The sequence below is a fragment of the Malus domestica genome, chromosome 14 (assembly GCF_042453785.1).
Source record: "Malus domestica chromosome 14, GDT2T_hap1".
Taxonomy (NCBI): domain Eukaryota; kingdom Viridiplantae; phylum Streptophyta; class Magnoliopsida; order Rosales; family Rosaceae; genus Malus; species Malus domestica.
In genome coordinates, this window is record NC_091674.1 from 27,420,618 (window position 1) to 27,443,484 (window position 22,867).

Sequence of the window (22,867 nt, forward strand, 5' to 3'; positions counted from 1 at the left end):
CCATAATATTACTTAGATGATTGAATCTGCCACAACATTTGTGACCATCCTTTCATCCTTTTGTGTTGTTACGATTACTAATTATTCATTTTAACCATGATTATTGATGTTAATTCATGAATTTGTACTTTCAGTAAATTACAGCAATGATCATTTAACTTTAACTTAATTGAAGCAATGGTCCCTCGATTAAAAATCAATTACCATTGGTCTATCAACTCATCAAAACGTGAATCTATAGTCCCTTAACTAAAAATTCATTACCATTGGTCCCTAAACTTTAATCAAACTGGATAACTGATCCATCAACTTTAACCAAATTGGAGCAATTGTTCATCAACTTTAACCAAATTATAGCAATGATCATTCCAACATAACTCATTTTGACAAAATTCTAACGAAATTGACGAAAATGACCGTATCTACACGTTTTGATGAGTTAAGGAACCCCAATTGTAACAATGGCCTTTCCAACATAATTTATTTTGACAAAATTTTGACGAAGTTGACGAAAATAACCATACTTACACATTTTGATGAGTTGAAAGACTAATGGTAATGAATTTTTAATTGCAAGATCATTACTTCAATTTGATTAAAATTGAGAGACTATTGTTATAATTTACTCTTGTACTCTAGCTTTTCAACATTGAGAAAAGTCGGGGTCGCCGTGGCGCCAAAAGCTGAGGCGGGAACGTGCAGACACATGGAAGCCACACGCCGGAGGATTTGACGCACGTGCACATCTGGACAAAAGGATTAGGAACTTCGACGGTTGACCTGCCGCACGTGACGACAATCCCCGCACCGAAACGCAGCGCTTAACTCCACAAGAAGAAGGAGCCAGAAGCAGGACGGCGTGAAGAAGGCCGTTCGGCCCACCCAAAACCGACGCATTACTTGGTGATTTAGTTTTAGGCTGTTTTTTATCGGCCAAAGTTCAACGTTATTAAACAAGGTTAAACTGATCTAATTACGATTAAACAATTGGCGGGAAGGATTAAACAATTGGAGGGCAGGATTAAGCAGTTGGAGGGTGAGGTTGTCAAAGCCACCCACTTTGGACTCTTGTAACTGGAAACATGTACACAAAAATGGAGACAAATAAAAACTTGTATATTTTTCAATTAATAAAATCACCCGTTGATGTCTTCATCACGGTAATCTACTTTTCTGGAGCAGGAAAGAGTTATAAAGTCATTTCAACTTTCTTTTTATTATCATTGTGTCATTCGCCAACGCCAGTACTAGAGTATGGTAGTTGAGATAATAGCGTCAAGATGCTATTGTCTAATTATAAACTATAAAAAAATTATGGTGTTCAGAAGTATAAAATATTTTGAGTTTTTAACTCTTAAATTTTGATTTTTGTGTTGTTGACTAAAGATCTAAACGGTTAAAAACTTTGCAAAATATCTAATATTTTGTAGCAAAAAATTCTCATACATTATCAAGAATTCGACTTTTATACATAGTATCGGCAATGTTGTCAATCACGTATGTCATGTGTTTAACGTTTATACGTAGCAATATGTTATTTAATTAAAATAGATAAGTGATTTTTGCACATTCACTCTCTCATTTTACATTATTGTTTTATTAAACATATAATTGATGCTTTTGTATAGTTGTTTGGGCCAAGTTTAGAGTTGTTCTCAGCCCAGAGGCCGTACTTAGGAGTCGTTGGGGGTCATCTGGTTTATGGGCCACGTAGCCAAGGCCGACCGTGTCCTATTAGGAATCCATGGGTGGTTGAATTCTGATATGAGAAGGAGTTTCGACAGGATAAGGATGTTGAAGTTTGGGATTGAATGCGGCCTGATAAGGGGGTTGGGTTCAAAGTCCTAGTAGGAGTAGGACTGGCCGAGATAAGGTTGGATCGGGGGAATGAGTTATAATCCGAGTATGGTTATGATTCGATTGGAAGTAAGATGACTATTATAAATAGAGGGATGATGACACCATTAAGGCTCCTCCAATTCAACACACAAACTGCCCTGCGCAAACCTTCGCTTTAGCGAAACCTCTCAACAACCTTGAGATTTTTATTTTCCTTTTCAACCGACACATCTTCAGTTTGGATAAACAGCACTGTGAAGGTAATCGGTGATACCTTCAGTCTGGATAAATAACATTATCGCCGTAGAATCAGCCGACCGTGGAACACCTTCAGTGTAGATAAACAGCACTGCGTTGAGGCCGACTGGTTATCTATCTAAATCTCGGTCGAGAAAGACTTTCGGGTCTTTATTGGCAGAGGTCATCTCATTAGCCATTTCAGCGAGGTGAGGTGTTACAGTTTACTAGGGCTTGGCAAATTGAACGTCGAGTTATTTTATGATTGGATACTCACAAGTAAGCTTTAGAGTTCGGCATTCTGACGGCTGAACCACATTTACCATCAAGACATATATCTGTTTTGAGTATTTATGCCCATATACTTTGGTGTCGATTCGGTATGCTTATACCCTTACGAATATAATCATTATGACCGAATTGGGCGCCGACGATTTGTAAACTTCGCAAAATTAGCAGCCTTGTCTTCAGGTTGTAGAACCCAAAGGCCGAGACGTGTTCCTTCCTCGACCGCAGTCGCAAGATCGAGAAGTCAGCCACGCGCTCAACGTAACATTAACCACATTTTACTCCTCAGCAGAGCTCGGTCGACGAGTTAGCACGCCTTGCATCAACCGAAGAACATAGTTAGCTCATTAGTTACTCGGCATGCGCACCACGTAGGTTTGGTAGTCTTTAGGATCAACAATAGCGTTACAAAGCAGTTAAGTACCAACGACATCACAAATCAATTAAGCATACGTATCATTAAAGCCAAATTCAAGTATTTGATAAGCCAAACCCGAGCAAGATAGCAAAACAACAATGTCTCTAATCATAAGAGAAAATTTTGAGTGTACTGGAAACACGATTCGTTACAACGGAGTTATAATACAACATACAAGTGGTTGGATAGAATGATAAAAAGGCCCACAACTTTTTTTCCCGCGTGTTTTCCAGTCTCCAGTTGGCGCGCTTGTGGTTGGTATACTATCCGGCGTTGGGCGTTCAGTACGACGTCGCAATCACCGGCCGTGCAGACAAGTACTAAATAAAAAATTCACAAAAATTTAAATTAAAAAAAAAAAAAAAATTTGAATGTCTGTGTGATGGCTGGGGAACGGAGAGAGAGAGAGGAGAGAGAGGGAGGAGAGAGAGAGGAAGGAGTCTTGTGGGAGCCTTCAAAACCAGAGTGTTTAAAATCCCAAGGCCTTCGCAATGCCGAACTTCCCTTTCTCTCTCTCAACCTTCATGGTTCTTGAACGACGTCGTCGTCTGACGGTGGATGGGCGGCGACGACGATTCTCCCCAATGCCTCCTCCTCCCTTCGCAAAACGATGCCCAGCCGGAGTCCTCCGCATCCGCGACACGTGTCCCGCTCGCTCAGACGCCGATCCTCCTGCTCGTCTGCTTCCACAAGGCGCTGCAGGCCGAGCTCCTCGATCTCCGCCTCGTGACCACCGCCGCCTTGGAGAGTGGCTCACGTGACCTCCTAGACCGCGACTTCGTTCTCCTGCTTCTGCGGCGGTTTGAGTTCCTCAAGCTCGCGTATGAGTCCCACTGCTCTGCAGAGGACGAGGTCAGCTCAAAGTTTCCGAATTGATTAACAGTTCCTAATTTTTCGTAATTTAACTAATTAACTGAATCAAATTCTTTAAAGCTGAATTCTTTAGTTCCGAATTAGCTAATTGTTCTAATTAGAAATTAGAATTGCATAATTTGATTAGTTAACTGCTTGAGCAAATTGTTTTAAAGATGAAAACTTTGTCAAAATTTGATTAGTTAAAATGTGAGAAGCTGCATTAACTTTTCAATGGAATTTGCATCTTTAATTTTTAATTTCGTTGGCAGGTAATTTTTTTAGCGTTAGATGGGCGAACAAAAAATGTAGCTAGTACATATTCACTAGAACATATGAGTATAGACGGTCTCTTCGACTCAATTTTCAATCGCTTGGATGTTTTATTAGAGGAAAACGAGAATGAGAAATTTTCCAAGCAATTTCAAGAACTTGTGTTTGGCATTGGGACGCTGAAGGAATTCGTTTCCCAGCATATGCTGAAAGAAGAACAGCAGGTACTAGCCGAAATCTTTATTGAAGCAGATTCGAAATGTTATTTGCAACAATGTAGTTTGAGTAAATATTTGATTGTATTGCTTTGCATTACCGAATTTTTTGTGTGTGTGTGTTGCAGGTTTTTCCCTTGATCCTGCAGCAGTTCTGTCGTGAAGAACAGGCTGCACTTGTGTGGCAGTTCATGTGCAGCGTTCCTTTATTGCTGCTTGAGGATCTACTTCCGTGGACGATCTCCTTTCTTCCACCTGATGAACAAGAGGAAGTTAGACATTGCATAAAAGCAATTGTACCTGACGAAAAATCACTTGAAGAGGTAGATCCTGACCGATGGTATTACCCTAGTATGAATGAACTTCTTGGTAGTTACTAGTTTAAATATTTGTGAAGGTGGTAAATTCTTGGCTTGCTAGCAATGAACAATCCTCCTTTGGGGCCACCAAGAATTCTAGAGGAGCTCAACAAGCCGGCGAATATGCAGACATGAAAAGGTTACTGAAGTCTCATTCGCCCAAAAGGTTTTTAGAAGAATATAAAAGACACATTAAGGCAGATTGCATTCACTCTGATATTGGATACAATCCGGTTGATGGCCTTCCTTTTTGGCATGGAGTCATTAGGAAAGATTTGAAGACAATTCTGGAGGAGCTATATCAACTAAGAAGCGCAAGCAGTTTTTTGAATCTTGATTCAGTAGTTGTCCAGCTAAAATTCTTTGTAGATGTCCTTAATTTCTACAGGTAATCAATGTGGTTGTTGACGTCCGTACGTGCTTATCTTTTTTCTGTTCAGTTAATTAATTCTTCAGCGAATATTTTCTGACTTGCAGCAGTGCATTGGAGAAGTTATATCATCCTGTGTTGAATGAACTTTTCAACGGCTGCCTTTACCCCTACAGTGAACAATTTCCAAATGAAAGCCACGTTGAAGGTTTGCAGAGGTTGCTATACTATGAGCCTCAAGATGGAACACCTTTGAGCAAATTTGTTGAGAAGCTTTGCTGGGAACTGGAGTCTTTTCTGGTGGGAATTAACAAGTACTTTGCTTTCCAAGAAACCAAGGTACTCTATGTTTGTTGAAGATTATTATAAATCGAAATATCAGCGCACCAGGCTTTCTTTCTGATGTTATAGGGCATCTAGTTTAACTCTACTCTCGATGAAAAACTTAGAGAATTCTTTGTGGGGCAATATGCTACTAAATAATCATTAAGAAAATATTTTCTATATTGATTGCAAATTAACACCTACAGTTTTTACCAGGTAGTTCCCATTGTAAGGAAGAATTGCGGTCATGATATGCAGCTGCAACTCTTGTATGCAAGCCTTCATATTCTGCCACTTGGGTTGCTAAAGTGCATGACTACTTGGTTTTCGGCTTGCTTATCTGAGGACGAATCCAGGTCCATCCTTAGCAACTTGAAGGAGGGAGATTCTTTAGTCAATAAATCATTTGCATCCCTCTTACATGAGTGGTTCCGCATTGGTCATTCAGGTAAGACCTCTGTTGAAAAGTTTCGTGAGGAGTTGCAGCAAATATTCAAGAGCAGATGCACTTCCTTAAAGCAATTCTATAATACTAGTGGATCTTCCTCCTTAAGTTCCAATATGAAACCTATTGAGGCATCAAACACTAAGCTAATGGAGCCAATCTCTTTGGATAAGGGCAAGAAATCTCTGTCATACTCTTCATCTTGTGCCTCTGACTCTGCCAGGAATTATAGGACGTCATATTCCAGCAGAAACAAACTTCACTTATATTTCACTGGAACAGTGAAAACTTCATATCTCTTTCCTGAAAGTCTTAGTGGAGAGAACCATCCTGGTTATGCTCTTCATGAACCAAAACCAATAGATCTCATATTTTTCTTCCACAAGGCTCTCAAGAAAGATTTGGAATACCTTGTATTTGGCTCAGCTCAGTTGGCTGACAATGCTGATTTTCTCTCAGAGTTTTGCCGGCGATTCCAACTTATACAGTTTCTAAATCAAATACATAGTGAAGCAGAGGAAGAAGTTGCCTTTCCAGCTTTAGAGACCAAAGGAAAACTGCAAAACATTAGCCACTCTTACACGATAGACCACAAATTAGAAGTTGAACTCTTTCACAAGATATCCCTCGTTCTGGATGAGATGTCTATATTGCATGTTTCAGCTTCTGAAGTCGATTCAAATGCAGTGGATAATAAAATGCAGAAGCACCATCAGCTGTGCAGGAGGCTTCATGACATGTGCACATCAACCTGCAAGTTACTGACTGAACATGTTCATCGTGAAGAACTTGAGCTCTGGCCCTTGTTTAAAGAATGCTTCTCCATTGAAGAGCAAGAAAGGATTGTAGGATGCATACTTGGTAGAACAGAAGCAAAAATATTGCAAGATATGTTACCTTGGCTAATGGACGCTTTGACACAAGAAGAACAGCAAGTCATGATTACTCTATGGCGCCAGGTCACACGAAACACGATGTTTGATGAGTGGTTGAGAGAATGGTGGGAGGGATATGAGACAGCTAAGTTGGTAGAGGAGTCCATTGTACCTCCTTCATGGACTGAAGATCCATTGGAGGTTGTCTCTGCCTATCTGTGTGGATCGAGTGAACAAGAAGGAAGATGCTGTAACAAAAGTATCAATTTTCCAGAAAAAGATTCCCATAGTGCTAATACCAAGCCATCGGAAAATAGTGAGGTGGGTTATAAGCCAAAAGGTCCTGGAGGTGACCAATGTATTTCCACTGATACAGAATGTACAAGACTTTGTGATGAAGGTAACAAGAAGAAGTTACAAGAAGTTGAAAATGCCACAAATCAAATTGATGATCTAGGTCACCTTTTGCAAAGAAGCCAGAAATCCAAGTACTGTGAGTGCCTGCTGACACTTAGTCAAGAGGATATGCAGGCTGCAGTAATAAAAATCTCCCGTGACTCTTCCTTGGATCCTCAGAAGAAACCACATATGATCCAGAACCTGATAATGAGGTTGGTCAATTTCTGTCCTAATTTTCGTTCTGTTATTGTTTTCTGTCCTTGTTTAGGAGGAACATAGAATTCCAATTTATACATGTCAGAGTAAACTGAGTACACCATCGACATGGGTATTCCTTATAAGAGGCAAAAATATCTTGGTATGTGTACAAGGTATTTGAGTATCATCAATTACCAATGTGTTCTATTGCTACTGTAAGAGCCAAATCCTCTATGGCTACTAGGTTTCTCCTATTTGTTGAAGCAAGAGTGTCATGCTACTTGATTTCTCCTATTTGTTAAGTTACCATCGATCCTAATTAACAAGAACTTAAGATGTTAGGAAGGGTGTCCAAATATCAAGTTAAATCAACAATACGCATATGCGTACACACACATGCACACACCCCTTTAGATGACGGCCTACAATACAACTTATTTAAGTTAGACCGCACACATGATCACAAAAATTACCAGAAACAGGGTTCAACAAGATTCTAACACAAGATCAAACAAAAACTGATACTATGTTAATGTATTGTTAATCCCAAAACTTAAGCTGTTAGGAAATGAGATAATAAGAATGTGTATGCAGCTCAACTTAACAACAAACACTAACGCTAATTGAAAATTTTCTATAATCTTATTGATGGTCCTGATGACCAGATAATATATACTGTGTGCTTCCCTAGACAAAAGTAGCTTATTTGATGTCACTAAAGTTGCTAAGACTTGTTAGTGCTTTTTCTTACTTTGTAATATGTCTCTCTGTCTGCTACATTCCCATGAAATGTGACGTAAACTAAATGACAAACTTTCAATATTTATACTGTATCAGCCGTTGGATAGCCAGACAGAACTCTGAATTAACAGTTGCAAGTAATGGGAAAGAATTTCCTGGTCAGCATCCATCCTATCATGACCCTCTTGGAGTAACCTATGGTTGTAAACACTATAAGAGGAACTGTAAGCTTTTTGCTGCCTGTTGCAACCAACTTTACACTTGCATACGCTGCCATGATGAGATGGCTGATCATGAGATAGATAGGTATAAACATTATGAGTTATACAGTGCCTATGATTATTAATTTTATAGTTTTCGTTCTCGTTTAATGTTTTTTCTGCTTATGCAGGAAATCTATAACAGAGATGATGTGCATGAAATGCTTGAAGATGCAGACAGTTGGGCCCACATGCTCAACTGCATCCTGCAGTAACTTTTCCATGGCAAAATACTTTTGCAGGATCTGCAAAATATTTGATAACGAACGGTGATTATCCTGATTGGCCTACTTTATTGTAGCTCTTTTCTCATAAGGTTATATATAACTTGTTGACTGGGTGACTTTAAGTTGAACCATAGATGGTACTATGCTGAATTGTATGCTAGGATAGTCTATAATCTCAGTACCTCATTAGGCGATTTTGTTCTATCTATGGACTAGTCACCACAATGACAACCTTAAGGGATTTAAGCATTCAGTATATAAAATTATGCTACCTTCCCATGCCAATTGGCTATCTTAATTTAAACTTACCGGTTCCAGATTTTTAATGGTTCTCATGAAGAAGCTGTTTAACAGGGTCATCTACCATTGTCCTTACTGTAACTTGTGCCGAGTTGGAAAGGGATTGGGTATTGACTACTTCCATTGCATGACGTGTAATGCCTGCATGTCCCGTTCTCTATTGAAGCACACATGCAGAGAGAAATGCTTCATGGATAACTGCCCTATTTGCAATGAAGACATCTTCACCTCAAATTCTCCAGTGAAGTCCCTTCCATGCGGTCATTTGATGCACTCAACATGTTTTGAGGTATTTCCCTTTCATAATTTCTTGCTTTTCTCCCTAGAGGTTTTGCAGACTTCTTAAATGGTACATCTATTCCTGCTCCTAGGCCTACACCTTTACGAATTATACCTGCCCAATCTGTGGCAAGTCACTCGGGGACATGCAGGTCAGTTACGAAATACCTTATATAGTCTTTTGCAGTTTCCTTGCTTATAAATTGTTAGGATTGAAGTGGTGAGCTGACAATATGGAATTTATTTTGCTGCAATTTATTCCTGCGTACTATGATTGGATGAGGGACTTCCAAGCACCAAGGAATTTTAGACTCAATTGTAAACACGCACTACAAAAACAGTGCCAATGAACTACTTCGGCACTACAAAATTACTACTAGTACACTACAAATGCACTACAAAGACGCTAAACAAAGGACTTTCAAAATAACACCTTTCAAAGTTCCCTCAAATGTATTTCATCTAGCCATTTCAAGTCCCTCTATTTGATTTTTGCAGTGCAAACATGACAATTCTACCAAAGGTTCTTTGAAACTTTAAAGTCCCCCATCCAAATGCACTATTAGAAAAAGATATAAACTTAGGAAACTAAAACACTGGTCTACAAAATATGTGGAGGAAGATGTTAGAATTTTCACCAATCTTTGTGATTGTTCTTTATGATTTGAAGAAACTTTAACCATGTGAATTCTATGCAGACGTAACTCGAGTTTGTCTTGAGCTTAAGCTTTGAATTGTATCCAACTGAGTTGTGTGATGTCTTGTGGCCCTCGAACCATATGATTGTCTTGCAGGTGTATTTTAAAATGTTGGATGCATTTTTGGCTAAACAGGAAACTCCAGACGAGTACGCTGGCCAAACTCAGGTTTGTCATCCTATTTTTCTTGTCATACTAATTAGCTTCTAATTGCATCCAAACCTAGATGTGCATTGATCTGCTAAACAAATTGCAGGTCATACTCTGCAATGACTGTGAGAAGAGAGGAACTGCTCCCTTTCACTGGCTTTACCACAAGTGCCCCTATTGTGGTTCATACAACACCAGGCTTCTATGACGCAATTCCAAACGGAACTGCTCCCTTTCACTGGCTTTACCACAAGTGCCCCAATTGTGGTTCATACAACACCAGGGTTCTATGATGCAATTCCAAACGGAACTGCTCCCTTTCACTGGCTTTACCACAAGTGCCCCTATTGCGGAGACTTCTATGACGCAATTCCAAACGGTACCATGACTGTTTCAAAGCTATTTTATATGTAAATAAAAGCTCGTACTAGTATATAAATCTCACTAGTTATGAATATCTATTAAGTTTCCCCATTTTGAGGAATTTCATAAAATTTCCAATTAGAATTTGCCTTGTTATCAGATATATATTACGCTATAGCTAGTAAGAGTTGAAAAACTAAGTAAAATATTTATTCGAGTAAACAAATTGTCAGTCATAAACTCAGGTGTAGAACATTGAAGTTAAAAGAAGTAAGGAGCTCCGTATTGTTGGTTTTTATTAACAAAAACAAAAAGAAGAAAACAAAATTGTTGGTTTCTCGTGTGAATAATCAAATTCGTAACAGAAAGAAATTAAACGAATAATAGAAGAACAACAACCACACTGCTTTATCTAGTTTATGCTTACTGATCATCAGTTGACACTGGTTAGACTAAAGCATGCTGCAGCATTCTTCAATGCATTCTCTGCATGCTCCATGGATCGTGTTGTGTCCTTGAACGATTCTTCCGAGCTGCAAGTAAATTCTCATCATTTAGTGAATTACAGTTGCATATCCACTTAGATTCAGCACTGCATCTCTTTGAATCGTAAAGATAAAAATTTGAACAAATACATAACCAAAGTGATAAAAAAAAATGTACCTTGAATCATAAGCCTCTTTGGAATCAATGTATGACTGTCTATCATCGATGGTGTCAAAGAACGGATGCAACTCATCATAATCTTGAACAACTTCAGGTTGGATAGAGAGCGGCTGAAGAACTCCGAGTTCCGATTGAATCGCCTCAGAATTATTATTGTTGTTGTTGCTGTTGTTAGTCATAAAAGGATTCGAAGTCCACATCGGATTTCCAGCATCATTATTATTGTTATTGGTGTTGGTGTTGATGATGTCTTTGGAGTCAATATTATAAGCAGCAGAGCTGTAAGCAGCATCACTGCTGTTAGAGTAAGATTGCTGTTGGTATTGATTTACTGGAGCCACCGCGGTGGCATTGTTGTTATTATTATGATTATAAGGGGGAGGATTGTGAATGAAAAGTGGGAGGGGATTGTTGGGCGGAGCCATCCCTAGCTCTAACTGTGACGTCACGTATTCCGGCATGGACGAAATCTGGTGCTGTTGCTGGTGGTGCTGTCTGTACATTGCCAGCTGTTGATGAACAGCTTGGAGCTCTTCCTCCGCCACAAGGATTTGGTACTGGAGCTGCCAGATCACCTCCCAGCACCCGTAGACCGGAAACTTGTCGCGCACGTTAGCTTGGTATATGATGGACCTCATGGCCTCCAGCTTCTGGCGAGGTTCGAGATTTTTAAGTATTTTCAAAATGTTGCTGACTCCGAAAAGCTTGTGTGCGTTTTGGAACATTTTGGGTTGGTCCGGCGGGAAATAGGGAGCCAAGGGGCACTCCGCCCTGCACTTCCTTCGCTGGTACTTGCACGCGGCGCAGGCCTGGCTGGTGGTGCCCTTCAGGGTCATTTTTTGGATACCAAAATGAGATTGGAACCAATCAGAGAGCCGGGAAGGCGAAAAACCTCGAAAGCAGTTGGAGAGGAGGGTGATGCAGTGGTTGAGATTGAAGAGGATGAGGAGGAGGAGGAGGAGGAGAGTGGCGGTGAGTTGGAGGAGGAGGAGGGGGAGGAGAAATGGAAGTGGTGATATGGGGAACATTTTTTGGGATCTGAAAAGGTCTGGAAATGTGCGGATTTACTGGAAGCAGGGAGAGACTGAGTAAAAGAAAAGATTGAAGAGGGGAAGCGAAATTGGCGGGGGACTGTGAAGACCGTTGGGGACAAATGTTGGAATTTTGTAAGAGAAAAAGTCCTAAACTTTAGGGACACTTTTTTTTTTCTTTTTTTTTTAAATAGTCGTAGCCACTTCACACTGACCCCCTCCCTGAATGACGTGGCAAATCCCAACTTCTAGTTTCTAAATTTGATTTCTTTTGAATTTTTGAGGTCACTGTGGTGAAGTCATGACTCTATTGATATGTGCAACACATGCCAAAATTATTAAACTTTTATCTTGTTTGTCATATTATGTAGACAAATTTAAATTACATTGGAGGAAACCGAACTATGACTAGCAGTTAGACAAGTCTCTAGTCGAATGTATGCCAGGGTGTCATTCGCTTTTGTAAGATTTAAAGAGACATCACGAGTCCACTTTCCCAAATTAGAGAAAGTCGGCCTTAGTGACCTAACAATGCCGAGCAGAAGGGTTGTTTTACTATGGGGATAACATATCTTCCCCAAGAGTCAGAACTTAGACCTCCTCTACAAGAGAAGGAATACCGCTAGATTGTAGTTCTCGTAAAAACAAAGTTAAGAAGAGGAGAAAGGGCAATAGATCTTCATTTTTAACCTAATTGTAGTATCAAAATGAAGCAACAAATTTACTGTAATCCGCAGTTCCAAAGACCCAAAAGGGGAAGGGCCATAAAGTGATCTATACAAAAACCTTTTCAAAACTTGGGGAAAATTTTATATAAAAATTTAAAAGCGTCTCAAGCAAACACTTTAATTTTCTCAAACCTATATTCCCCAGTTACAACTGTTACATCCTCTGAGAACCAACTGGTAATCAATGCCACTTATCGAAACGGCATATAGTACGCTCCTTAAATTCGCATAAATACGCCCAGACAAGCCGTAAATACGCATATATACGCCCAGAGAGGCTGTAAGTTCGCATACATACGCCCAGACAGGCCGTTGTAGTTGTTGCTGCCTTCTTCGTCGAAGAGTCCAACCTTAAAGGAAAGTTGCAGGACAGTTACCTGATTGTGCAGAAGACTATTCGAAGGTAAACGTACCACAAGTTTAAGACTTTTCGGCTCTTCGATGGTGAAACTCTTTAGATACACGGTTCTTCGTCAAGGACCAGCTGCTCCCACAAAAATTCTTGATAATATCACAAAACTGTTGATTCTATATCATAACTCTGGACTTCGACCGGAACATTTATATCCTTTTTTTTTCTGAAACTGACGTTGCATACTTTACCGTCTAACTGGAAGGATGGAATGCGGTTGCTATGAACAATTCCTCCTAGTAGACGACGAAGGGATGTTACAACACCAATGCTCTCTTGCGAAGTCTGAAAACGTAATGAATTCCAGAAAAAAGCCTAGTTTACAGCTTCAAAGAAAAGAACTTGTGGTTGCAAATGCCCTCTTTCACACATGGTAAGAACATCAGCCCAGCCACCAATCACCTGTAGACACATCAGATACAGATTATAACGAAGGCGGCAAGAAGAGCAAAATAAGGCATGATTTACACTAGAATAACCGACTTTACCTTGACAGTTTTATCATCGTACATAATCCAGCATCCACGGTCATGACTATAGGCAAAGCAATGGTAATGTTGTCCATAGTAGCAAACCTAAAAGTAAATCGTAGATATGAGATAAAACAAGAGAGCGATATCTATAAATTCTTGTTGAGATTCAAAAGTTATGCACCAATAACATAGGAGCCAGTTTCCAATTAAACAAAAGAAATTGGATATATTAAAAATAAAAAGGCCAGAGGAATCCAAGTTTATGGATAAGAAGTGTAAGCCGTTGTCATTTCACAACCAGAGGAAAAATACGCAATGAAGGTTGCATTTTGGGAAAACAGAACGCTACTATATGCATGACAACAACATTGAGGGTTATCCAAATATGCATACCACAGAAACCAAGTTGTGAGTGGTCTTTGGATCCAGGCCACGATAAAGGACGCTGATATCTATCTCAGTATTAAGAGCTGACAATGTTGCTTTGATGTCATCAGCACTCTCGCATGTCTTCTGCCAGCCCAAAACTGCATGACGAAACAAAAATGTTGATGAGTTTTCAGGGTAAGCCAGTTCCCCTCTTTACAAACATAAGTGAGCAATGAATATTCTCATGATAAGTCTTCTAGTCACCTGTTGTGAAAACATGTGGTGGGGTTGAAAGAATGTGATGGATATGGTTGAGCTTCCCGCAGCCACCAGCTTCAGAATCACAGGCTAACTGGTGATTCATCTCCACATGATTTAGAAGCTCGTCATAGGAGCTTTCTGCACACATAACCTGAATAGCAAAGAAAGATAAAAAGAGATAGGTGCAATCAGTTACGATGCCGAAACAGTAACAAGTTGCTTAGACTAAAAATTTCAACCATCAAGAAAATAAACAATCATAAAAGCTGTTAACTGATACCTTCATTGTTCGTAGAGCACTGGCATTTATGTTATGGAAGAAGGAAGTATACTTGAGATGTCTGGACTCCAAACCACAATTGTAGCAATTCATTCGTTCGAAAATGTCCATGCCAAAGATGGAATGCACTATACAAGCATTGTTTGAACAATCCCAAGACCCTGGACAACTGCTTTCCACTGATTCAGCATCAGAAACACTTGAACCAGGAGTAAATGACCGGTGAAGACAATCAAATATGACCACCAAAACTTCAGAAGCATCATTCATCTGAGCCTGTACGGTTGCTAAAATGTTAGTACCAGCTTCCAAAAATGAAGATAAATTCATGACATATGAGCCAATTATGACTTCAGAATAATTGTAGAGTTGTACGAGAGGCAAGGGATACAATCAAATTCTCTAAATATACCTCCTGGAAGAAATTACTTTCTGGATACAGGTTGCTTAAAGCTATTCTCAAAGAAGTAGGGGCAACTGCTTCTCTACGAGTATCTGCAGATGCATTGCTCAAAGCAGTAAAGATTTCATACAATGCACAGACAACACAAGGACTCCCCACATGAACATGCTCTGATGTTGATCTCCGAAGGAACTCATCTCGAAACAGTCTAATATGCCATAAAGACTGTAATGACAAAATTAAAAAGCAACGTTTCACTATCAATAAGATGCTCAGGAAAAATGAACTAAGAACATAAATTTGACAAGCACTCACAGACCTGTATGATAACATTCAGAAAGCAGTTGTATTCACCAACTTCATTCTTTAACCCTGTGCCAAATATATCGGTTTCATTCACATTTTCATTTGCGAAGTCATTGTGTAAAACACCATTATCTACATCCGGGGATATTCTTCTGGCCATCCTCAATTTTGAAACTACAGGAAACTTCTGACGTTCTTGGAATGTGTCTGCGAAATAGCATGAATAAAAAAGGTCAGACAGTTGCACAAAATATCATACTATATGGTAAGTGCTCAGAGCCTCACCTGATGGCAAAAATGCATCAGTGAGACGGCTAGTAGTAGCACAACTTGACAAGGTTTAGCGTATTTTTAGACTGCATTATACACTCTCCACAAGCCCTCAATTTATCATTAAGCCCTCTATTAATCATACTTGGATCACATACTTGCTGTCTGTATATCTTTTGTTATTCATGCATGATTCCGAACCAGATTATTGCACAGAATTATATTTCAAGACGAAGAAATGCTCTCAATACCTACTTAATGCTTTTTCCTGATGACAACAACTAAAACTGGTGCAAAATCTACCAGAGATGATAGCTTTTCGATTTTCCTAACAAGTCAAGGTTACTGATCTGACTCACTTACAGTTGTACTCTAACATGAACAAATCTGAGACTACTTATCTTATCTAGTTCATTGTAGACCATCCGACAGACTAGTCAAACAAATATGGAAATCATCATCAGTTAACTACAAACATGGAGGCGGAATTTCTTCCCCACATACCTCAGCCCTACCATGGGTTGATCCTAGACCTCTTTATTATAGAGGGGTACCATTGTGACAACCATGGTCAGAGGTTTATACATGTAAAGAATAAGTAACATAACAAAGAGATCACATAAATAAGAGAATAATTTTACCTAGGCTTTGGCGTACGGCCTTTTTAAGGTCAGCTTGGAACCTTTCTTCATCATCTTCCTCTGCTCGTTGCTGTCTCAATTCCCTTGTTCCATTGTCTGCCAAAACAGTATAACCGGTTTTCACTTAACAAAACTCATGCTCATATTAACGCCAAATTTCCCCAAAAAAAAAAGGATAGATGATCTTTGGTCATATTTGCAGAGCAGTAAAAACAGTGTGCTCAAATGAAAGGACATAAACTTCATGCTAATGAGACCATAGGACGAATCACTAAGCATATAAAATTCTAATTTTATTATAAACTACTAGAAAACATTTTGGATGAGCAAGTAGAGATGAGGTTACCAAATAGAAATTCATACTACAAAAGAAATATCTTTTTATAAAGATATTACCAACAATCTTAGGTAAACATTTTCCCTTAACTATAAAATGAGAATACGCAAAAGGACAAAATTGGTTAGTCAACAAGCAAACAATGACAGGGCAACTAATGTTGACATTGTTCAACGTACTGTCAAAATAATCAATCATCGAAACTAGAGTGGAAACCATGAAGGATATGTAAACTTACTGTTGTTGGTAAGAAGATTGTCATGTGAACCCTCCACACTTGACCTCCCAACTTCAACATTTTCCTTTCCAGATGACAAGCCTCGAGACTTTCCATCAAGCACTTTTGTGGAACTCCTCTGTCTTCGGTTTTTCCTTCCTGTCCGTCGATCAGAAGGCAAATAACCATCATCTTCTAGAATTCCTCCATTTGGCAAGCCTGCTCAAGAAGATACACAATGAGAACATCTCCTATTATTAAATTAACCCTAACCTCATACAACGAAATCCTACACCAACCTTGGTTAACTTTAGCTTGATGAGCACCAGAAACAGTAGGAGAATTGACTGGCACTGCAGAACCATTTGCCAGGTTAACAGGCACGCCTTCTAAATTGTTGGGGAATCCAATCTTCTGTGCCAACTGCTCCTAGAAAACACTTTCATTAGTTTTCCTACTTTCTCTAAATATCCTCTAATTTAGACAGTATTCCTCTTCAAATATCTTTAGCATTCAGTTAAATATACCAATTATTTATTAAATTTAACCTAGAAAGAAGGAAACAGATACAAGAAGGGCACAGCCTAACAATGATTACCTGGACAGAAGGCTTGAATGGCTCATTAACATCTTGACCATTAGCACAAGGCTCCAAGTTAACATCAAGCGGTCCCTCCACCACCTTCTCTGCTTGCAATTGAGTAGATTTCTTATTTTGCTCAGCAAGGTGCTTCTGCTTAGCTTCCTTTTCAATTTGTCTTTGAAACTTTAACGTTTCTTCCAGCTTTCTTTCCTCTTCTTCAAGTTCAATTCTCCGTTTGCATTCCTCTTCCAGCTGTTTGAAGTCATCGCCATTCAAAGAAATCACCAGCTCAGAATCTGGAAATTCACTACCAGATGCCCCTGGAAAGGAACTGCAGCAAGAGACACATCAAATATACATAAAAAATAAACTATAGCCAGTACCCAGCAATTATAAAGGAAGGATAACATTATGAGGTGGTTTGGTATTGTTGTGCTTTGAAAAAAAAACTGCTTCTGCTGTGCTGTGAGAATAAGCTCATTTTTGCTACTTCACGTTTTCAGCTTTTTTTCACCCAAAACTGTGAAAATAAGCTGTTTTTAAGTGTTTACCAAACACAATTTTGAGCTCAACTTTTTTTTATAAAAGCACCTCAGTACCAAACCAGTACTCAATACGACTGTGCATGTTAGGAGCAAGGAGACATACAGCTCAGAAGTCTCATCATGATGATAGTACTCGTCCGAAACCCCACTACCCTACAGAAGTAAGAAAAAAAAATCGTATATAACGATGTCGTCGTGGAATTGTAACATACATATTGAACACCACAAAGAAAATAACAACCAGAAAACACGATTAAAACCTTTGAATCTTTTGCTTTTCTAAACTCCTTGTTCTTCTTCTTATCCTTTGTTTTTTCCTGTGAATGTCTCAAATTATCGTTTACTCCTCTGATACCTTTCTTAGAATCAAGTGCAAGTTCTGCCAAAAATGCTTCCCTTGCAACATCAGACTTTTCTGTGGCATCTTTCTCAGCCAGATCCTCCAAATGTGCCTATAGATATAGACACAAGAATACATACTGTTAAACTCAGAAGCTTTAAACATGGCACAAAGATTAAATTTGTTTAATACATACCCGCAGGTATGACTTCACTAGAGGCAACAGTATCGACCGATAATCATGGGCAGAAATAGGTTCAAGCTTAACTTCCATTTGCTGCATTCCAGTAACATTTTGCATAATCCGTGCATCTATTTTGCTAAGCTGCATGAAAAAACAGCTGAGGTAAAATGGCAACGATCAATATCATTATTTTAATTAAAAGGTAAGCCAACTGAGAATCTATCAACTGACCTCCACATATAATTGTTCTTTCCGTCTCTGAATTGCAACTTGTACACATGTGTCCACCTGATGTACATAATCTTTGGCTCTCCGATCATCATCTTCCCCAGGTTCCAAGTCACATAACTGAGAAGTCACACCACCATAAGTTTCCTCATATCCAAACTGATTAATATTTAGAGCTTCAGATTCTTTTAACACATTTGATATGGCATCTAATTCAATCCTACTGCCGAGGAACATCACATCATTCTCTCTCCCGAGAAGCTCTTCTCTCCTCTTCTTTAGAATGGACTCAAAGCTTCGGTGGGCAAACTCTGTGACACTTTCCCTCTTCTTACCTTCTTCAATACAAAGATCCTCCATTGCCTGTAATGCTTCTTCGTAGTTTAAATGCTCACATTTTCTCTCACAGAGAGACTGCAGGTGGTAAAACTCCTTTTCAAGCATCTGAAGGATTTCCATCCCTTGTTTTGTTTTCTCTTCTTTTGTGTGTACCCAGGATGTCAGTTGTTCCCCACTAGTTGGACCTGCAAATATCCAGGACAGCAGAGCATCGGAATCAGGAGGAACCCCATTTTCATTACCAACGACAGCAACAGGAGCAGCGTCAGTGACAGGATGACCAACATTACATGTACATTCAGATGACAATAGACACTCATCCAAAATGAGGTAGGATGCATCTCCATTGAGAACAATCCTCTCTTTAATCTCTACACCCTTATTTGTGTTATTTGCATCATCCGCAGGACTGCTACTTTTGTCAGAATATCTACCTAAACCACAAGCATGGGACAGGTCCTGCAAGAACTTGAGTATTTTCCTAAGCTGGGTAGCTCCTAGAAAGCAAATGCACATAGGTGTTTGCTCCACACCGTGGTTGAGAAGCTGAGAACAGGAAGCCTGTAGCTCATCCATTGTAAATTGTATCACCCTGTTAAGATGGCTTGCAGCAAGATATTTGTGCCTGATAAGCACCTCAAATAAGGCATGAATTCTTTCAAGAAGCTTTTCGCACTCAGAATCATCAGATACTGGCCAACCATTAGCAACAGAAGAATAAGCAATTGACCCATTGCCCTCCTCGCACTCCCCACACTCAACATGGGCAAGTTTCTTATGGTTATTTCCCTCAACAGTACAGCCACTAGGACTATCCCCAAGCATTTCCTTCTCAGGCGAAGAATCCCACGCATCTTTGAAGCACTCATCACAATCCTTGTTATGATTCCCAGAGTAGAAATCCTCAACAAATTCAGGCTCCTTGCATTTTCTTTGATCCGTAAGCATTCCAACTGCAGACGATGCATCCAACGGTTTCCAAGAACTATTAAGCAGCATCTCAGTCCATTCATTTTCAACATTTTGAGGCAAAACTGACTGCATTTTGGGGATAAGGTTTCCCACATGCTCTTGCACAACATGGTGCATATGGGACTCACAATCCACAAACTTCTCATTACATCTACAACAAACCCAGAACTTCCAGCTCCTATTACTCTCCGCAAATGTCAATGCCTCTGATAAAACCTCATTTGCCAAACCATCCTTAGACGAACTAAACTTCGCCTTAAGATCGCTAACTCTAACCTTAAGTAACTCTTTCTTCATATCAACAGTCAATGATTTCCAAAATGACCGAACCCAATCCTTCCTCTCCGCTGAGGACCCATTTTTCCTCAAGTTCCCAAACTTTCTCCTCTCACTACCTCTCTGACTAGACCCCAACGACGAATCTAATCCCCTATCACTCTTCTCACCCTCATTTCCCAATTGAGGCACATCAGACTTCTGCTGCAAGAGCCTCGCCGCTGCCACTCTCACTTCAATCTCTTTCCTTCTCTCCTCCGGTGTCTTAGTGGCCTTCTTAATCTCATTAGGCCGCCTGGTCTGCACCAGCCTCACCTCCATTGGGTCCTCCGTGACCCTCCGAATAGGAATCAACCGAAACTTCTCCTCCCCATTGCCCAAATTCTTCATCCAAGTCGAAATCGAAGCAATATTGGACTTCTGAACAAGCTGCCTCAGCTCATTCTGCACGTGCCCAATTCGAGCATCGGCCGTTGATATCTTCTGCTGGCTCTCCTCCTGCAAGCTCTCCCTGGCGGGATCGACCGGCTTCTCGATCGCCAGCGCCCGCTCGCACTCCGCCACCACTTCCTCGTACTCCTTCCCGTAGTTGGCCGCCTCATAGAGCAAATTGGCGTAGAAGTGCGCGAACTCGATCGAGTTCGGCGAAAGCTCGACGGCTCGGCGCGCTGAGTCGATCGCGTTTCGCAAATGCCGCTGCTTCGAGTTGGGGTCGTCGATAATCGAGGCGACCTTGACGCACACAGTGCCCTGGACTCGGTGAATCAACGCCGAGTGAACCGAGTTCTCGTACCGCTGGCACGACTCCTTCATCAGCCGCAGCGCCTTGGTGTGGTTCCCCCGCCGCAGAGCGGTCAGGGCCCGCTCGCATTCCACCTTCGCCGCCCCGCCGTCCGAATCGATCATCGGCAACGGCAAGGATTCGATCTTGTTATTCGAGAGGAGTAGGGCATCGGGCTCGGCTTCGACGACAGCCAGAGTGGCGTCTGATTGAGACGAAACGACGGCGTCTCCATCGGCCACCGGGAGTGGCTGAACAGCCGCCGGCGACTGCTTGGGTCGCGGAGCAGCCTTTCGCTTCTTATTACCCATGTATCGAACTCTCTCCCAATCCCCAACTCACATGCATATATATATATATATAATTCTCTCTCTATTTTATCTGTATATATGTGCACCTATACATATATGTCGATGTATAAAGAGAGAAAGTTATACGGATTCTTACCGGGGGAGGATGGTTGGGGAAGGACTGGAATTTCACAAGGGGGACGGCGGCGATGAGTGATCAGCGGCGATTTTTAGAGAGACAGAATGGGGGGAGAGAGAGAGGGAGAGAGAGAGAGAGACGCTACCTACTAGTAGAAGTGGCTATGGAAGAGGAAAGGCCATTAGAGGTTTGATGAGGAAATAAGTAACGGGAGAAAGGAGGATTAAGAATATTTATATTATATGTGCGTGGGAATTGTGATTAGACTTTCTTAATAATGTTGTTAATTATGGTTTCGTTTTTGTTTTGGTTTTAGAACGTGGTTTGAGAAACGCTGCTCACAACAAGAGAGACTTATTATAAATTATCTGTTATTTTACGGTTTAACATCATTTTTTATGTCAATGTTATAAAATATTGGGTTAAAAACTTAAGATGACAGAAAGTTCATATGGATTTTTAATTTTGAGAGATTCTATTTAACATTTCTCATATAATTTTAAACCAGATAATGGGTATAAGTTGAAAATTTAGATAAACCGTAAAAACACGAGTCTCGCATACTAATAAGATTTGAACCGTTATTAATAATGTCGAACTTAGAACTTCATATTACTAATTTAATTTTGAGCTATCGCAAGTGAATACACATTGCTTCTTAATAAATAGTGTCTTTTAAGTACTTCCTTGAGAAGGCTAATTTTTTTAATTTTTTTTATAAAAATATATAGTTTAATTCCCCAAGAAAAAGTAGGATATGCAATAATTGATAAAAATAAATAAATAAAGAAAACTTTTGAGTACTTCCTTGAGAAGGCTACCTTTACGTTTCTTTTTTGTTGGGTGGAACCTTTGTAAGTGGGGGTCTTTGATGACTTGGAAATCAAAATGACTTAAAACTTTTTGTTTCGGCCGACAAATTTAAGATTGAAAGAGTTACAAAATATTCATGGGTACTTGAATGAGTTGCAAAACATTGATTTTTAGTTTTAGTTTTCAAAATCAATGTAAAGATAAATTACATATTGAATCGGATTTGTGAGAATAATTTAGGTAGTAAATTTAGGTTTGAAGAGATATCTGATATTCTAATTTAAATTAATATGGTGCAGAAAGTAGGTTAGGAGTAGAAAGAAGTTTACTTATGAGAATAAAGCATGTAAATCTTGATTAGGTGCACAAACTTTTGTGTGCTCCGAAGTACCGATCACCAACCATTAAATCTTAGTTGTAGATTTTTATATAAAAATCTAAAGGTTAAACTCCGGAATACCCAAAAAAGTCCCTTCTATAGTACATATCTCGATTTATTATTTATGTGACAAAAGAAGATTACGAATATGTACGAGGATTGTCTGGCCTCTCACTTCCTGTGTCATTCCGTGCCTTTCTGTTTGTGTGATCACGGTTAAGTCACGTCAACATTTTATATTACTATTTGTTTTTTTCTTATTATCTCTATAAAAAACAATATAAAATGTTAACGTGGCTTAACCGTGACCATATAAAACAGGAAGGCACGGAAAGTGGAAGGGCAGACAATCCTTGTCACAGTTAAGCCACGTCAACATTTTTTATTGATTTTTTTTTATAGAAATAATAAGATAAAATGTAATGGGAATATAAAATCTTGACGTGGTTTAACCGTGACCAATAGGAGAGCATTGGGAGAGCAGCCAATCCAAG

At 39.7% G+C, this 22,867-nt stretch overlaps 3 protein-coding genes across 6 annotated transcripts; 1 reads left to right on the forward strand and 2 right to left on the reverse strand.

Moving 5' to 3' along the window:
* The first annotated feature begins 3,148 nt into the window (after positions 1 to 3,148).
* On the forward strand, positions 3,149 to 10,256 carry LOC114820977 (zinc finger protein BRUTUS-like At1g74770). 3 transcript variants are annotated; one of them, XM_070812326.1, is made up of 13 exons: positions 3,149 to 3,634; positions 3,907 to 4,131; positions 4,251 to 4,445; positions 4,520 to 4,869; positions 4,959 to 5,190; positions 5,392 to 7,106; positions 7,930 to 8,139; positions 8,225 to 8,362; positions 8,675 to 8,909; positions 8,992 to 9,051; positions 9,694 to 9,765; positions 9,854 to 9,945; positions 10,031 to 10,256. In XM_070812326.1, exons 1-13 carry the CDS (start codon positions 3,341 to 3,343, stop codon positions 10,038 to 10,040), a joined length of 3,828 nt encoding a protein of 1,275 aa, XP_070668427.1. In that variant the 5' UTR covers positions 3,149 to 3,340; the 3' UTR covers positions 10,041 to 10,256. The 3 variants fall into 3 exon arrangements, with proteins under 3 accessions (XP_070668427.1, XP_070668428.1, XP_028948269.1); XM_070812327.1 differs by having other exon boundaries at positions 4,962 to 5,190; XM_029092436.2 differs by having other exon boundaries at positions 4,962 to 5,190; positions 9,854 to 10,256.
* A 115-nt stretch (positions 10,257 to 10,371) lies between these two features.
* LOC103409740 (LOB domain-containing protein 27-like) lies at positions 10,372 to 12,185 on the reverse strand. Its single transcript, XM_008348533.4, has 2 exons — positions 10,774 to 12,185; positions 10,372 to 10,643 (listed from the first exon to the last, which is right to left on the reverse strand). Exons 1-2 carry the CDS (start codon positions 11,802 to 11,804, stop codon positions 10,544 to 10,546), a joined length of 1,131 nt encoding a protein of 376 aa, XP_008346755.3. The 5' UTR covers positions 11,805 to 12,185; the 3' UTR covers positions 10,372 to 10,543.
* Positions 12,186 to 12,470: 285 nt separating this feature from the next.
* LOC114820976 (uncharacterized) lies at positions 12,471 to 22,113 on the reverse strand. Of its 2 annotated transcripts, none has more exons than XM_029092433.2 (15): positions 18,388 to 22,113; positions 18,169 to 18,297; positions 17,893 to 18,084; positions 17,736 to 17,785; positions 17,103 to 17,418; positions 16,804 to 16,927; positions 16,526 to 16,723; positions 15,951 to 16,046; positions 15,053 to 15,246; positions 14,743 to 14,958; positions 14,331 to 14,606; positions 14,054 to 14,201; positions 13,814 to 13,947; positions 13,436 to 13,522; positions 12,471 to 13,349 (listed from the first exon to the last, which is right to left on the reverse strand). In XM_029092433.2, exons 1-15 carry the CDS (start codon positions 21,061 to 21,063, stop codon positions 13,263 to 13,265), a joined length of 4,923 nt encoding a protein of 1,640 aa, XP_028948266.1. In that variant the 5' UTR covers positions 21,064 to 22,113; the 3' UTR covers positions 12,471 to 13,262. The 2 variants fall into 2 exon arrangements, with proteins under 2 accessions (XP_028948266.1, XP_028948265.1); XM_029092432.2 differs by having other exon boundaries at positions 16,804 to 16,933; positions 18,388 to 21,421.
* Between the last annotated feature and the right edge of the window lie 754 nt (positions 22,114 to 22,867).

What these genes read in the sequence shown, in the direction of transcription:
- LOC103409740 (XM_008348533.4), bottom strand. Translation starts at nt 11,804, where the DNA reads ATGTTCCCCATATCACCACTTCCATTTCTCCTCCCCCTCCTCCTCCTC. An exon ending in AAAGAGGCTTATGATTCAAG is followed by an intron (nt 10,644 to 10,773) that starts GTACATTTTTTT and finishes ATTTACTTGCAG; the next exon opens with CTCGGAAGAATCGTTCAAGG.
- LOC114820976 (XM_029092432.2), bottom strand. Translation starts at nt 21,063, where the DNA reads ATGGGTAATAAGAAGCGAAAGGCTGCTCCGCGACCCAAGCAGTCGCCG. An exon ending in CATTCAAGCCTTCTGTCCAG is followed by an intron (nt 16,934 to 17,102) that starts GTAATCATTGTT and finishes AGTGTTTTCTAG; the next exon opens with GAGCAGTTGGCACAGAAGAT. An exon ending in CAATCTTCTTACCAACAACA is followed by an intron (nt 16,047 to 16,525) that starts GTAAGTTTACAT and finishes CTGTTTTGGCAG; the next exon opens with ACAATGGAACAAGGGAATTG.
- LOC114820977 (XM_070812326.1), top strand. Translation starts at nt 3,341, where the DNA reads ATGGGCGGCGACGACGATTCTCCCCAATGCCTCCTCCTCCCTTCGCAA. An exon ending in TGCACTCAACATGTTTTGAG is followed by an intron (nt 8,910 to 8,991) that starts GTATTTCCCTTT and finishes TCCTGCTCCTAG; the next exon opens with GCCTACACCTTTACGAATTA. An exon ending in AGTACGCTGGCCAAACTCAG is followed by an intron (nt 9,766 to 9,853) that starts GTTTGTCATCCT and finishes AACAAATTGCAG; the next exon opens with GTCATACTCTGCAATGACTG.